General features: G+C 39.4%; 1 protein-coding gene across 1 annotated transcript; it reads left to right on the forward strand.

Annotated features, from left to right (window-relative positions):
- The first annotated feature begins 9934 nt into the window (after positions 1-9934).
- gamt (guanidinoacetate N-methyltransferase) lies at positions 9935-14141 on the forward strand. The gene is made up of 6 exons (XM_084548849.1): positions 9935-10207; positions 11839-11984; positions 12089-12152; positions 12483-12550; positions 12766-12876; positions 13570-14141. Exons 1-6 carry the CDS (start codon positions 10030-10032, stop codon positions 13708-13710), a joined length of 708 nt encoding a protein of 235 aa, XP_084404975.1. The 5' UTR covers positions 9935-10029; the 3' UTR covers positions 13711-14141.
- Positions 14142-15521: the final 1380 nt, after the last annotated feature.

Raw genomic sequence — 15521 nt, forward strand, 5'->3', positions numbered from 1 at the left:
AGGGTACTGCAGATGCATATACATATGACAATACAAAATAGATGTAAGTGTAAAACTGTAATGTATAATGACAGTACATTATTGTGCAAAGGTGATACAGTGCAATGATCAGATTAAAACTACAATATAAAAGCAGAAACAAATACAATTCAAGCACATACTAACAGACCAAGTAGTTCTTCATTAATGAAATAATATTTGCATCATTGTGCCTTTTTTTTTTTTACATTTCAAATATATTTTATTTTCAAATCTGAAATCTGCCGTACCTACAGTGCTGTGCCATCAAAAGGTATCTTCATCTTTGCATTAAATAGCACACAGCAAATTTTATGCAAATTCGGTCACTGCCTTTTCAAGATCTGTTGCTGACAAACACTGCAGATAATGATCACGTGACATCGGCTCTGGACTTGACATTTAAAACATGAAATGCAAATCCAAGTGGCACAAGGATGACACATAATGTAACAGGTTTAAATAGCATCTTGAAGGCACAATGCCCATTATCTTTCATTGCTTGCTACAACGATCTAAATGCTTAAACCATCCTTGAAAAATACATCATGTTGCAATAAACAATTTTTTTTAATGATGGTCTTTAAAACATACCTTATCACATTATCACTATCGAATAAACATCCTTATTTAACAAAATAATGTTTTAAGACTGAATTATTTTGTCACACTTAAGCTGCTTGAAGATACAAAAACAGTGAAGTTTTCATTTATATTATGTTAGAGAATCTGATTACATATTTTACTGCTACATTTTAAATTAACTCCTTATCACAGATTTATTACTGAATTAAGCCCTCAACAGTTCCCACAGGCTCAACAATACCTGCATTCAAGTCATATCAGATTTAATAAAAAACATGTCCTGCAAGCGATGGGAGAAAAAACCCTGAGAAGATAAAATATAAAAGTACTTCATATTCATATTCGTTCACATGCGCTGTCTTTTTCTAGAGCCATTTAAGGTTTTCACAAAGTCAAATAATGTATCTTCCATCAATAGCAGAACTAATTAACAATAAAAATAGAAGTATACAGATATCCAATGGCAGTAGTATTCCCTGAGCTTTCATGAAGTTCCCATTGGGAATAATGAAAGTCAGAATGAGATTTACCTTCTCACTCAGTGTAACGTGTGTCTCTGGAAGACAGTCTTGTTTCTCTTTTATCTATTTAATTTCATTTTGGAGCACAAAATTAGGTCATGCATCAGTATGTCAAGCTTGATAACAGACTCTCTGCTGGGACTGAATTTTTTTTCGTTTTCCAAATTACAAAATATGGAAGGAAAACTGCCTGATTGCGTGTTTTTTTTTTTTTTTTTTTTTTTAGAGGAATCTGGTTGTAGGAGATGTCGTTATTACAGAATGTTTCACCCCAATTCACAACTTGAGTCTGAAGTTTATTGCCATTAATGTGTCATTAGAGTGTGAATCATTGGAAGAATAAAACAAAAACAAGACGAAAACAAACCCCCTCCAATTACAGGAGAGTGCCTGGCTGTTAACAGATCTGAGTCATGTGGGTTTCAGGTGGGAAGCACCCACAAACGTTGCTAATAAAATCCTAAACTCCCCACCAGTCATTCAGAGCAGAAGAAGCTACTTGTTTAAAACATCGTCAAGAAAATTTAAACAAGTACCTTTGGTTTTAGATATATCCTGACCGGGAGGACTGTGAATCTTCACATTTCCAGTATGTCCTTTGTACTCTCAGCTATCGTCTGTTTCAATTGCCAGTTGATACTGAGAACTGCTACATTATGATCAGTAGGATTTTTTATTTTTTATTTTTTAATTGTTTGTGATAGATCGTAAATAGAACAGATTGACTTCAATATCAACAAATGGCTCAGGTAGAATGGGTTGTTCACAAACCAGAGGGTTAACAGTTCAATCCCCGGTACAAGGACCACATGCCGAAGTGTCTCGTAGCCTGGAACCGGTGTGTGAATGTGTAAGTGCTTGTCTGAACAAATGGGTAGAGGTGTATTTTGTGACTGCAAAGCGTTTTGAGTAGGAAAGCACTATATAAATACAGGACCCTTAACTTTAAACCTCCAGTTAGAACTTAAGCTCTTCATGTCATCTGGTTGTGAGCCAGTTCTGAGATTCATCCTCACATCTGACATAAATCCAGTGTTTTCAAATGAGTGGTGGGGCGTTTTTCTTATTGGGAACATGTGTGGCTGGACCAGAGTCTCTTAATGACCAGATAGTCACCTGTGATTAGAAGATGTTATTCAGATTAACTTGGGTGATATACAGTGATTCATGTCTTCTGTTTGTGAGCCAGTTCAGATATGTAGCATCACGTGTGAAATAAATCCAATATTTTCTAATGGCATTTTTAAAATTCCAATCTGACAAAATTCATAGGTTTAAAATCAGATCCTGACAGTTTTGCAGCGCTGCAGTCTGTATGGAAAGATTGACAATCTGAGGCAATCACCATAAACCACAAAGCCAGAGACTGAAGATGCCAACAGTTCCTTCTCCACCACAAGCTCCACTGGTTAAAAACAGCACCCTCTTCCAGTTGTGCACTGTACTGCATCCCAGCTAATATTTCTCAAACACACTAACATCCAAAGCAGTAAAATACACTGCCTGGCCAGAAAAAAAAAAATTGCCACCTGGATTTAACAAAGCAAATAGGTACGAGCCCCCTGTTGGATAATTACTGCACGGATGATTATCTTTCAGCTGGCAACAAGTTATTTAACCCCAACTGATGCAATGAGTAGCTTCTCATTTCTTAAACAACCATGTCAAAAGACACATCCCATGGTTGTGGAAAAGATGTTACTTTGTTTGAGAAGGGTCAAATCATTGGCATGCATCAAGCAGAGAAAACATCTAAGGTGATTGTAGAAACTACTAAAATTGGGTTAAGAACTGTCCAACGAATTATTACAATCTGGAAAGATAGTGGGGAAGGTGAAGGGTACTCAAGGGATTGGGACTGAACAGCTGTGTAGCCTTAAGAAAACCACTAATCAGTGACGCTAACCAGACAAAAAGGCTTCAATTTGCTAGGAAGCATAAAGATTGGACTCTGGAGCAATGGAAGAAGGTCATGTGGTCTGATGAGTCCAGATTTACCCAGTTCCAGAGTGATGGGGGCATCAGGGTAAGAAGAGAGGCAGATGAAGTGATGCACCCATCATGCATAGTGTCTACTGTACAAGCCTGTGGGGGCAGTGCTATGATCTGGGGTTGCTGCAGTTGCTCAGGTCTAGGTCCAGAATGAGGTCAGCAGACTACCTGAATATACTGAATGACCAGGTTATTCCATCAATGGATTTTTTCTTCCCTGATGACACGGGCATATTCCAAGATGACAATGCCAGGATTCATGGGGCTCAAATTGGTAAAGAGTGGTTCAGGGAGCATGAGACATCATGGCTTTGCACAGTGGTCAGACTCTCCCATCATCAGTACAAGATCTTGGTGAAAAATGAATGCAACACTGGATGGAAATAAATCTTGTGACACTGCTTATCAAAACAATGCCACAGCAAATGCGTGCTGTAATCAAAGCTAAAGGCAGGCCAACGAAATATTAGTGTGTGCCCTTATTTTTTTTCGGGTGGTGATTTTAACTCCACTATGTCCTTGGGACACTGCATGTCTTCAGTTTGACAAGGGGTCCTTGGGTTACTACAGCAATAGGGTCAACAGATGTCTGCATAAATCTGGTCATAAAGTGCTAGTCCACACCAAACACACTAAATGATCCCCTTACCCCTGGTATAAGCAGCAATACAGAGATATCTATTCAGGTTTCCAGGTTCTTATCTAAAAACAAAGATAAGACTAAGTCAACTGGACCTTTTGAGAGATGTTTCGCCATCATCCAAGATGCAACCTCAGCTTTAAAAGACTGGTGGGGAGTTCAGGTTTTTATCAAAAAGATCTGTGGGTGGTGCCTACCTGAAACTCACAAGAATAGGGTCTGTTAACAATGTAATACTCACCTGTAATTAATGGAAGTTGCTGAGTTTTATAAAACCTGGGCAGTATCCCATTTTTTCACAATAAGTGGTTCTCTAACAACCCATTAGTGGCCAGCATCTCCAGCCTCAATCTGTGAATGGGGGTGAAACTTTTTCGGGAGAGATGTTAAGAACATAAGTGTCTGATAAGTTGTGTATGTTGTATATGCTGGTGGAAATAGCATTTAATTTGTTGCATTTTATTTGTGTTGATTTGTATCATCTCGGCTTTCATATAATTCATTCTTAATAGTTTTCTCTGGATGAAAAAGCACAATATCCTCCAAAACTACACTGGCCACTTCTTTAGGAATATCTGTTCAGCCGCTTCTCGAAGTAAATATGTAATCAGCCAATCATGAGGCAGAAACTCAATGCATTTAAATACACAGATCAGACACAACATTATGACCACTGACATGACAAGTAAAAAAAAAAACATGTTGTGACAACTCAGTCTTCTGCTGGGAAACTTTTGGACCTGGCATTCATGTGGATGTTACTTAGACATGTAGCACCCACCTAGACCAGACCAGGCACCCCCACCCCATGGCAATGACACTCCTTGATGGCAGCAGCCATCCCCAGCAGGATGCAGCCTGACACAGACACACACACAAAAATGGTTAGGAACAACTAAAAAAACATGAAGAACAGCACAAGGTGTTGACCTGGCCTCCAAATTCACTAGATCCCAAACTGATCAAGTATCTGTGGGATGATCCACAGAGACCCCTCCCCTCAACCCATAGGACCCAAAGGCCCCCACTAACAACATTCTGTTTCCAGACACCACAGGACACCCTCAGAAGGCCCATGTCCATTCTCTGATGAGTCACAACTGTTTTGGGGGCACAAGGGAGACCTACACACAATTAGGTCATAATGTTACGCCTGATTGGTGTATGCAGACATTGTCAAGAGGATCTGGTGAAGTTCAACGTAAGCATCTGAGAGCAAGTGAATTTAAGTGACTTTAAACGTGGTATGGTTATTGGTGCCAGTTAGGCTGGTTTTAATATTTCAAAAACTGATTTTTTTTTTACTGAATATTTCCCTATGGCTTAACGGAAATGGTTTAAAAAGAAGAAAACATCCAGTGACTCGTGGGTCTCTGGGCAAAAATACTTTGTTGATGACCAGACTGGTTCAAATCAATACCAGTCTAACTGATATATAACAGTTTCCATTCATTTCCTTCATTTTCTGAAGGCTAGTTAATATACATACAGTACATGTTACATATATTTTTATAGCTGAAACTAACCCGAAGTCCGACATCACCTACCAATGCCAGGTTGAGAGAGACAGTGCTTTAAATTTGATTATGCTCAAATGTGTTCATATGTTGGTACATTTTAATTCATTAATATTAAAAATAGAATTTAGAATTTTTTTAAAGTCAGCCTATTATTCCTCACAAGCACATCTTTATCAGCATGTTTACTTTGAGGCTTGCTGAGTGAGGCAGTTTTAAAACTGACCCTAGGACCAAGAGACATCTGTTTATTGTAAGGCAGGCATTCGGCAGTAACACCAGAACAGATGTTGTGTTTTGGCTGTGAACTCTCGCACAAGCTTAAGTCTGAATCCACCCTCTGACAGATGATTTAGATTTTTACTGAGTTTGGTGGATTTATTCCAGCCATCATAGTCTGTCATGACACATTTTCATCTATTTATGCTGCCAAGAGGCAGAAAACCATCTCGCATGTATTAATCCTGAGAGCCACCAGAGGGCCAATGCAGTTGGAAGTTCAGAAAATGTGAAGTGATGTAAATGTGGGAAATGTTTTTGACCACAGAACAGTTACATAGAACATTAACTCCACAGCATAAATGCCATAAGACAATCAGACCAAAATAAAATAAAAGTAAAAATACAATATTACATCTTTAAAAATCTGAATAAATCTCAACCTTAAAAGATGACACATTGATCTGAACTGCTTTCTGAAATAGTCTCAAATATGTTTCTGAGTCTTTTTTTCGAAAACATTATTGCGTTTATCTCACTTTACTATTTTTTTTTTACACCTTTTATGATTATGATTATTTTAAACCTGTTCTGACCTTGTTTTACACCTATAATGACAACACGGTGACTTTTGTCTCATATCTTAGGCCATTTTGGGCTCCAACCTTCTACACAGCAGACTTCAGACACAACACCAACAGCTGTGTACTGCTGAAGTTCTCTGACGACTCTGCGATGGTAGGCCTCATCAGGGATGATGATGACGCAGAGTATAGAGGACTGACGGGGAACTTTGTAGACTGGTGTCAGCGAAACCACCTCCTGATCAACGCGGGGAAAACCAAGGAGATGGTGGTGGATTTTCGTAGACGCCGTTCTGCCTTCCCCTCACCCGTGAACATCCAGGGAATGGACATTGAGCAAGTGGACTCTTATAAGTACCTGGGTGTTCACCTCAACACCAAATTGGACTGATCTCACCACACTGATGCACTCTACAGGAAGGGACAGAGCAGGCTCTACCTTCTGAGGAGACTGAGGTCTTTTGGAGTGAAAGGGGCACTCCTGAAGACCTTCTATGACTCAGTAGTGGCATCAGCCATCTTGTATGGAGTGGTCTGCTGGAGCAGTGGCATCACAGAGAGGGAGAGGAAGAAGCTGGATAAGATCATCAGGAAGTCCAGCTCTGTCCTGGGCTGCCCCTTGGACTCAGTGAGGGAGGTGGGTGACAGGAGAGTTCTGGCTAAACTGTCCTCCATGCTGGACAATGAGTCCCACCCCCTGCATGGTGACCTGACGGGACTGAGGAGCAGCTTCAGTGACAGACTGCTTCACCCTCGATGTGTGAAGGAAAGATACAGAAGGTCTTTCCTTCCTGCTGCTGTTAGGCTCCACAGCGAGCACTCTTAATATGTGCAATATATCTATTATTATATATCTATTATTATTATATCATTTCTGCATGCTGTTGCAAACTGCAATTTCCCCATTGTGGGACGAATAAAGGTTTTTCTTATCTTCTTATCTTATCTTATCTTATTTTCTTTGATACAACTTGTGGAATTCTACTGCAATGTGAATAGCAAAACCAAAAAGACCTCTGTACCGACTGATAAAGGAATAAGGGATTATCTGACTGGCCTGTGGAAGTCAGTCCATCTACTGCCCTTTGACCCCGATTAATGGACGTCCAAATACTCCGGTATGACAGAAATGCTTTTGTGTTATAAGTGAGTTGCAACATAAGCAAAGAGGAAAGAAGGAGACCTGAATAAAATAACTGGTGGAATGTTGAGGTAAATGTGAGACTACATGTTGGAAATGTTGGACACACAGACAAAATGAAATTGTCTCACAGCATTTCACTGAACTATCATGGTAAAATAATATTGATTTATTAATGATGATACTGAATTTCACTGAGTAAGAGCAGACTGTGTAGGGCTATCAGTAGTCTTCTCATGTTTCTTCATGATTTAGTTTGAATGGCACCTTTAATATAAAGAGTGGCTTTGGGTTTTTATCTATATTTTTATTTCATAGATGGGTATATGCTATTTTTGGATGAATATCTGGAAATAAAAACATAGTTCAACACTGGAAATCTGGTTCTTAACATGTTTTTTTAAAACATTTTTCTAGTGATTTATGCATCATGTGGTTTGGAGAAAGGCTAATCCAAAGTACAGAAGCAACCTTTGACACATTCAGACCTCGGACAAGTCAACAATCCCTGCTCTGAGGCAGTGAGGGTCTGTATTGGTACGACAGGTTAGCAGCCGCGTAGCGTTTAATTATGCACCAGATAAAACCGAGAACCTTGAAACTACTGCATCTGACATTGCTTGAAATTATACAAGTCATGTTACACTTTTGTCTGCAATTCAATACCAACACTGTCCGACCAAAGTGGGACACTTCTGGCAGCTAAATCTCCTCAAAAGGCCTCATATGGGCTTCACTGGGACTACGAGATGACTACCTTTGAGATCCACACAGTGATGGTTTATTGGTCCTTATATCAAAGTCTGTGTGAATGAAGTGCCTCATGTAAGAGCGGCAAGTGGATGAAAACCTGCGGTGGGACGAGGACCCTCACCTAGGAGCCGGTCCCACTCAGCACCACCTAATGGGAGTGAAGTGGATGATGAGTAACCAGGGCAGAGGGGCTTAGGAAAGATGATCAGACGAACTGTTTTTGAGGAAAAGGCTTAAGTGACACTCTCGCATCCTCCACTTTCTTTTCTCTGGCACAGAGCTCTTGCCCTCTAATTTCCTATCTACTACTAGTCATGCAATTCTGTGCTATTACTGTATAGCATGTTAACTGCTGTGTGTCCCTCCCCTGAATCATTTGTGTGTATGAATAGAAGAAGATTAAATATTTTTACGTATAATTAGAAGAAGTAGCAGACAAATCTGCTGGTGACTTCTGTTTACCAGATAATTTGAATTATAATTAAGATTCCATTTGTAGTATATAGTCTAAGGGGATCATTTAGTGTGTTTGGTGTGGACTGGCCCTTTATGACTAGATTTATGCAGACATCTGTTGACCCTATTGCTGTAGTAACCCAGGGTCTCCTGGACAAACTGAAGACACGCAGCGTCCCAAAGACACAGTGGAGTTAAACTCAAGTTAGTTTGCACTGTATTATAAGATATTAATCCATTAACAACATTAGAGTAAATATACAGTATTTAGGGTCACATATTAGGGCAGCAACAAGATGTTACACAACAAGAGCTAATGTACAACTTGTGTGAATAAGATCCAGTGCAATGGTTGATTTCAGCTGTTCATGCCAACACCCAGAGAGAAGAAAATGCAACAACCTCTCACTCTGCTGTTGATTCTGGGTACCAAACAAAGTATCCAGGAAGATACTTTAGGCAACGGTTTGGTGACAGGTTTCGAAGAGATCATTTCATACTGGTCAGTGCTGGATTACCAACCATGCAAGGTGGGCACCTGCCTGGAGCCCTCTAGACCTTGAGAGACCACAAAGCCCACAGGTCTATAGCTGGTTTGGGGGAACTGATTAGTTACAAATGTTATTTCAGGTTATTTGCACCACTAAAACATAAGACACCAAGACACCAACAGTTGCTCAGCGGTGGTGTTCTCACGACTTAAGGCTAATTTTGAAGTACCAGTTTTAGTACACAACTTATCACGTCATAATCAGGAGCTCACAAGTTCCATCTAGCGTTATCTACTATACTTATTGGCAGAAAATCTGCTCACTTGCCATTTCAGTCAACAGTGCTGAGCTTCATGAAGGTTATGGTATTTAACATTTGTTTAGAATAACTGGTAGAGCTGTTCATTCAACTGTGTTTTCACTTAAAAGAGGGCAGTTTGTAATACTATTGAATTATAAGTTGTATCAACACGTGTTTCTATTATTCTGACACGCTAAATAACAGAAACACTTTAATTCAGTATAATTTAACAGAACCACTAACTAACAATGATAATAGTGGTGCCTTTCCACTCCTCTTACACTGTTTCAGCATGAATTGAACATAATCAGTCATAAAGCTAAGGTTTAGTGCAGGACTCTGTTGACCTGTGTACCTAATGAACTGGCGAATGAGTGTGTAGATATGTCATGTTCATAGTCTGCTGTGCATTTTGTCATGGTATATTGTAGTAGAATGTACATGTAGTATAGTAGCCTAGTAAATGTAGTGCTGCAAAAGTTGTAATATAATTAGTGGGAATGTATTTTTATACTAGTGTACCTAATGATCTGGCAAGTGAGTGTAATCAACTTTATAGACTTTATAGTTGATGGGAGGAAACTTAAAAGTGATTTTATTTACCACCGAGTGACTCATCTTGTCTTCAGAGGATCTTGATCTTTGGAGCGTGTGCGTTCTTGACCAGCAGTCAAACTGCTGCGGTGTCAGCGTTTCTGGGTCCGATATAAGCCGTCGCCTTCTGCCTTTCACCCTCTTCTGTGTGGAGACGCCAGTCTACCAAAAAACCCGATCAACAGAAACCAAACAACAACAACAACAACACAACAAAATGAGCACCGCTGCTCAGCCCATTTTCTCAAAGGGAGAGGACTGCAAGGCCACTTGGCACGACGCTAGCGCCGGCTACAATGAAACCGACACACACTTGGAGATCATGGGCAAGCCGGTGATGGAGCGCTGGGAGACCCCGTACATGCACTCCCTGGCGACCGTTGCAGCCTCAAAAGGTAACCGTCGGAGTTTCGGGGAAATGTCCATTATCGGACACCACAGTTCTTGACTTTGATTTGTCCGGTAATAGACTCATGCACACCCCCCACGAAGTTCACCGAAATAGTTGTTTTGTAAAGGCGACTGCTCAACAGGCATAGGCCTATAGGTTTTTTGATTATTTACAAGTATCACAACAAATTGATACAGCTCCGTGTCATAAGTTACAGATATAAGATTTTTAAATGTTTTGTTTCTTGCATAAATAAGGCATCCAACTCAACTTATGAACATAAATGCTATGCATATAATACTATAGCAAAAATAAAATAGTTTTGTCCAGTAAAAACTAAACTTTTAAACAGACAACAAGTGGCATTCACAATAAGCTAAGTCAGCACACTATTCTTTCCTTTCTAGACTGTATACAGTGGCATAAATTATTGTTTAACAAATATATTAGAAAGTTATTTTAAATAGGTCCAGATCTGAAGATTATATCGATATAAAGTGGTGGAAAAAGGAATACTCACATTTATTGATTGAGATTTTGCAGACTATTATTTATTTAATTATTTAAATATATTAAAATGCACTTTTTACACATTTTTTTTTGTTTGTTTGTTTATACACATGTGAGCTTTTCCCTTCATTTGTGTTAAGACACGTGTGAGAGTGAGAGCAGCATGGTGAGTACGACAGCAGCTGTTACTTCACTCCTGAGGACCGTCCAAGAAATCTGCAGGGGGAAACAACTCATCTGATTTTAGCTTTATGTGAGAATAAACTGTCCGCACGCTGTCGTGGGTCGAACAGAAGAAGCAAGCATGTGCACCAAAACAGCCTGCACACCTAAAATGCACGGTTTATTTAATAATCTGCTTTAAAAGTGTGTTTTAAATAATGTGCATGTTGTTATGTTGGGGATTTTATTACCACGTGTGGACGTTATCCACTAGATACAACGTTTCTGAATGTACACCCGTTTCTGCATGTACACAATGATTGTGTTTTATGATTGCTGGATACTCACATTGTATGACTTTATTTGCAGTTTGTTTGTTTTTGACAGGTTACATCTCATTTAATTCTTTTTCTTTTTTGCTTAAAGTCAATTTAAGTAAACCAGATGTTGACATACTTTTCATTCACATGTGAAATATCAAATTCTTCCTTACCTCTTGCACTTTTTTCCCCGACATTACACATAAATTAACAAGATTTTAAAAAGCAGACATTTCACTGACAATCTAAAAACCAAATAAATCATTCTGAATGTGTTTGAGCACTAACTTAATGGGCTTTACTCCTCATCTATTTATATGCCCCTCTGAAGTAAAGGAAACCCTTTGACCTTTCTGTGAAACCACATGTTACAACCAACTGGTCTTCCCTCCAGAGCGACGTGAGAGTGAAAGCTTTGGTCTCTATATATATAAAATAGCATTCCAGGATATCCATGTGTAGAATACTGACAAATATTGATATTGTTGTGTTAATAAGCCTCAAACAACACCTGTTTTATTGCAGGTGTGACTGCAGAACTTGAAACGAGACCATGTACATTCGGAGAGATTTGTTCCTACATTAAACCCTGTTTAACCCAGCTTTAACAATATTTTCTGTTTTGTTGTGATTTGTCTGGCAGGCGGTCGGGTCCTAGAGATTGGTTTTGGCATGGCCATCGCCGCCACCAAAGTGGAGTCTTTCCCCATCGAGGAGCACTGGATCATCGAGTGCAACGACGGCGTCTTCGCACGACTGGAGAACTGGGCCAAGTCTCAGCCACATAAGGTCAGTAAATCTGTCGGGTTGCTATCATCTGCTGATATTTTCTGGACTTGGAGCGTAAAGACTGGTAAAGTTTACTCTGCTAATGAGTGTTTGCGTTGCCGCAGGTCGTCCCTCTGAAGGGCCTTTGGGAGGACGTTGTTCCCACTCTCCCAGACAACCACTTTGATGGTAAGAAATAAAATCAGACTTTATCATACATGGAGATATTCAACTTGTTCAACTGTTTTATTTCAGATTCTTTAATTTATTATGGTCTAAATCAAAAGAATCTGTTTGCATAGCCTTTTTTAAACACCACCACACCGTCGGACTGGGACATCCACTCTGATTCAACTCAACCTGACTTGCCTATTTAAATTATGATTTTATCCACATTTATAAGTGTATTTGTACTGTTTGCAGAACTAAAAGCCAAAAGTAGTGATAAAAAAACAACAACGTGTGGATATGTGGTTGATTGGCCTGTTGTCTGCTAACTCTGTGTCCCTCCTCTCTCAGGTATCCTGTATGACACATACCCTCTGTCTGAGGACACATGGCACACTCACCAGTTTGACTTCATCAAGGTTGGTAGTTAAAATACACTCACACCAAGTTATACACATTAAAATGGAGGATAATAGATAATCAGTGAATCACTGTTTGGAAAAGACACTGATCAAAATCAGTGACTTTAGTCGACCTGTAGCTTGGAAAGAACAGAGAACATATCCTCAGATATCTGGAGCTGAAGGACTGATGTTTTCTTGGTGTTTTTTTTCTTTTTTCTTTTTTTCTGCAGGGTCACGCCCACAGGCTGCTGAAATCCGGCGGCGTACTCACCTACTGCAACCTGACCTCCTGGGGCGAGCTGCTCAAGAGCAAATACGACAACATCGAGAAAATGTTTGAGGTTGGTCAGCTTCACGATTCAACCGAGGACACAACAGAAATGTTCATTGTGTCAACTCCAATCAAGAAATCCATGTGTTTTACTGCTTAATACTAACAGGAAACGATACAACGCATTGCAGAACTCAAACTGAGATGTTTAGATTGATACGGTCTTTAACCTTCCAAAGAGAAGGTTGATTTTTTTTCTGGAGCTCTGACATTAACAATTGCACTTTATTGTAATGTTTCATAGCTGTGAGTAGCTCCTCCTCATCGATCGTTAATGCACATCAACTCAAAATTCAACAGTTTTTAAAGGACATTCTGATGTTTTTGTAACACTTTTACATTTTAATTGCTTTAAATTCAGTAGACTAGGGACACGACTGTTGTCACTGGCACTGCTGCCACTCTTAAAATTCAGGCTATAATCCAGATGCACTAAAAATATAACAATTTAGGATGTTTATTGGATGAATGAAGTGTAGAGTGCCCAAACTCTTTCAGTAACCTCCAAAAAAGTCTTCTTCTAAAGTCTGATTGTTGACGTGTGTTTTAGCACGCGTATTTAGGGCGATATTAATCCGCGCAGTGCTGCACGTCTGAGTTACAATCATTTCAGGGTTAATGATAAACAGGGTCTTGCTGTAGAGGCAGATTAAAGCCGCGAGCCGCCTCACACTGTCCATCTCTCTCTGTTAATGGTTTACAGGAGACCCAGGTGCCTCATCTGCTCCAAGCCGGCTTCAAGAGGGAGAAGATTAGCACCACCACCATGGACATTGCACCACCCAGTGAATGCAAATACTACTCCTTCAAGAAGATGATCACTCCCACCATTCTAAAAGACTAAAGTCTGAAGATACCGCTGCAACCTTTTTTTTTTTTTTTACTGAGAAGTGCCTCCTCTCCTCGACCCTTGCCATTCTGCCACATTTCAATAAACCCAACACCATCCCAAATCACTCAACATTTCCTTGTATTTATTTTACATTCAACTTCACATTGGTTTTCAGTTTCGTCTTTACTACAGTGTGGAGTTTCAGGTTTAGTGGTCATTATAGCCATGTAGCTGCTGCATAGCCTCCGATATGTTTGTAACAAATAAATTGAGACAACAGCAGCTGAAGCCACATGAAACCACCAAAAATGCATTTTCACCCCGCTGAGGCTCACCTGTTCCAAGTCTTTTATCACCTACCGTCTTTCCTGCCAAGCTTAGCCCAATTTTAGACCAAGCAGTGAATATATCGCAGCATGTGCAGAGACGTGCTTTGTAATGGATTTCACAGAGTATAGTAAGAGATGTTAGAAAAAGAGCAACAAAACCCCCTATGGAGCGCTAAATGAAAAATAAATAAATAAATACCAAATGAATACAAAAAAATAGGCGTGGATGCAAATATGGACAGGGTGTCAGACTATCACAGGGTTAACATGCACATCTATGCAACCGAACATTTTGGGCATGGGAGGAAGCCAGAGCCCCTGGAGAAAACCCACACAGGCACAGAGACAACATACAAAGTCAAACATAGTCAGTATTAAACTCTGCAGACTTGTAGTAGTTACATAAAAATTTGGATTCCACAGCCAGTAGTGGAGGGAATATTCAGATCTTTTACTTCAGAAAACAAAATAAAACACATACTACAAGTAAAGGTCCTGCACTGAAAGCCTTGCTATACTCTTTATACATTTTATTATCAAAGTACTATTACTCCCCCGCCTCTGGCTCAATGGCAGCTGGGATAGGCTCCAGCCCCCCTGCAACCCTTCACAGGACAAGCGGTTATAGAAGATGAATGAATGAATGAATGAATGAAGTACTATTACTCATGTGTAAGCAGCATTTTACTGCTGATAGCATATTACAATAAACTGCTGGATATTTTCATAAATTATTATTTGATTAGTGCCACTACACAATATGTGGCTCCAAATGGCTTGAATAAATGATAATTATTATCATTATTAAAACTGTTATTTGGCATTTTTACATGAATAGTGATCAGTGAATGATTCATTTTAAATATACTTGTTGGATAGAGGAATTGGAGTTAATAGTCATGCTTTTTTTATAATATATATTTTCAGTTAATTGACATAACGTTTCAGAAATCTGTTGTAACTTTGACAGTAGAAAAGGAATTTTTGAAATTTTTTATGACAATGTGAAAAGACAAATTTTATTGACCATTTATAAAATTATATAATCTGAGAGACAGATAAATGTCATGCAGTAAAAAAATGAAATATTTGTCTCTGAAAAAAGTAATGAAGAGCTGTATAGAAGAAATTTAAAGAAAACCCCCTTGTGTAAAAAGTAACAGAGCAGGCTAACTAACTGATAAAATAAACCAGTGGACAACATGCACCCATAACATGTGTTATCCACCTTTCATGTGTGTTCAATCTACACATCGCTGCATAAATATGAAAGACCTTCACCTGAAGCATCAGCTGAACAGCTAGCTGAGACGGACACAGCGTACAGTCTACATGTTTTAATTTATGGCTGTAGATAACGGTGCATGTTATCTGAACACGTGGGAATAAGTTACCACCTGGCGAGGACACATTAATCATTACGTGGATGGATGATGCAACGGCAGACAGCGGTCAGGTGGGAAACCACAGCAGCTGGCAGACCTCAGGCCTGAA

Source organism: Chelon labrosus (assembly GCF_963514085.1).
Source record: "Chelon labrosus genome assembly, chromosome: 7".
Lineage (NCBI taxonomy): Eukaryota > Metazoa > Chordata > Actinopteri > Mugiliformes > Mugilidae > Chelon > Chelon labrosus.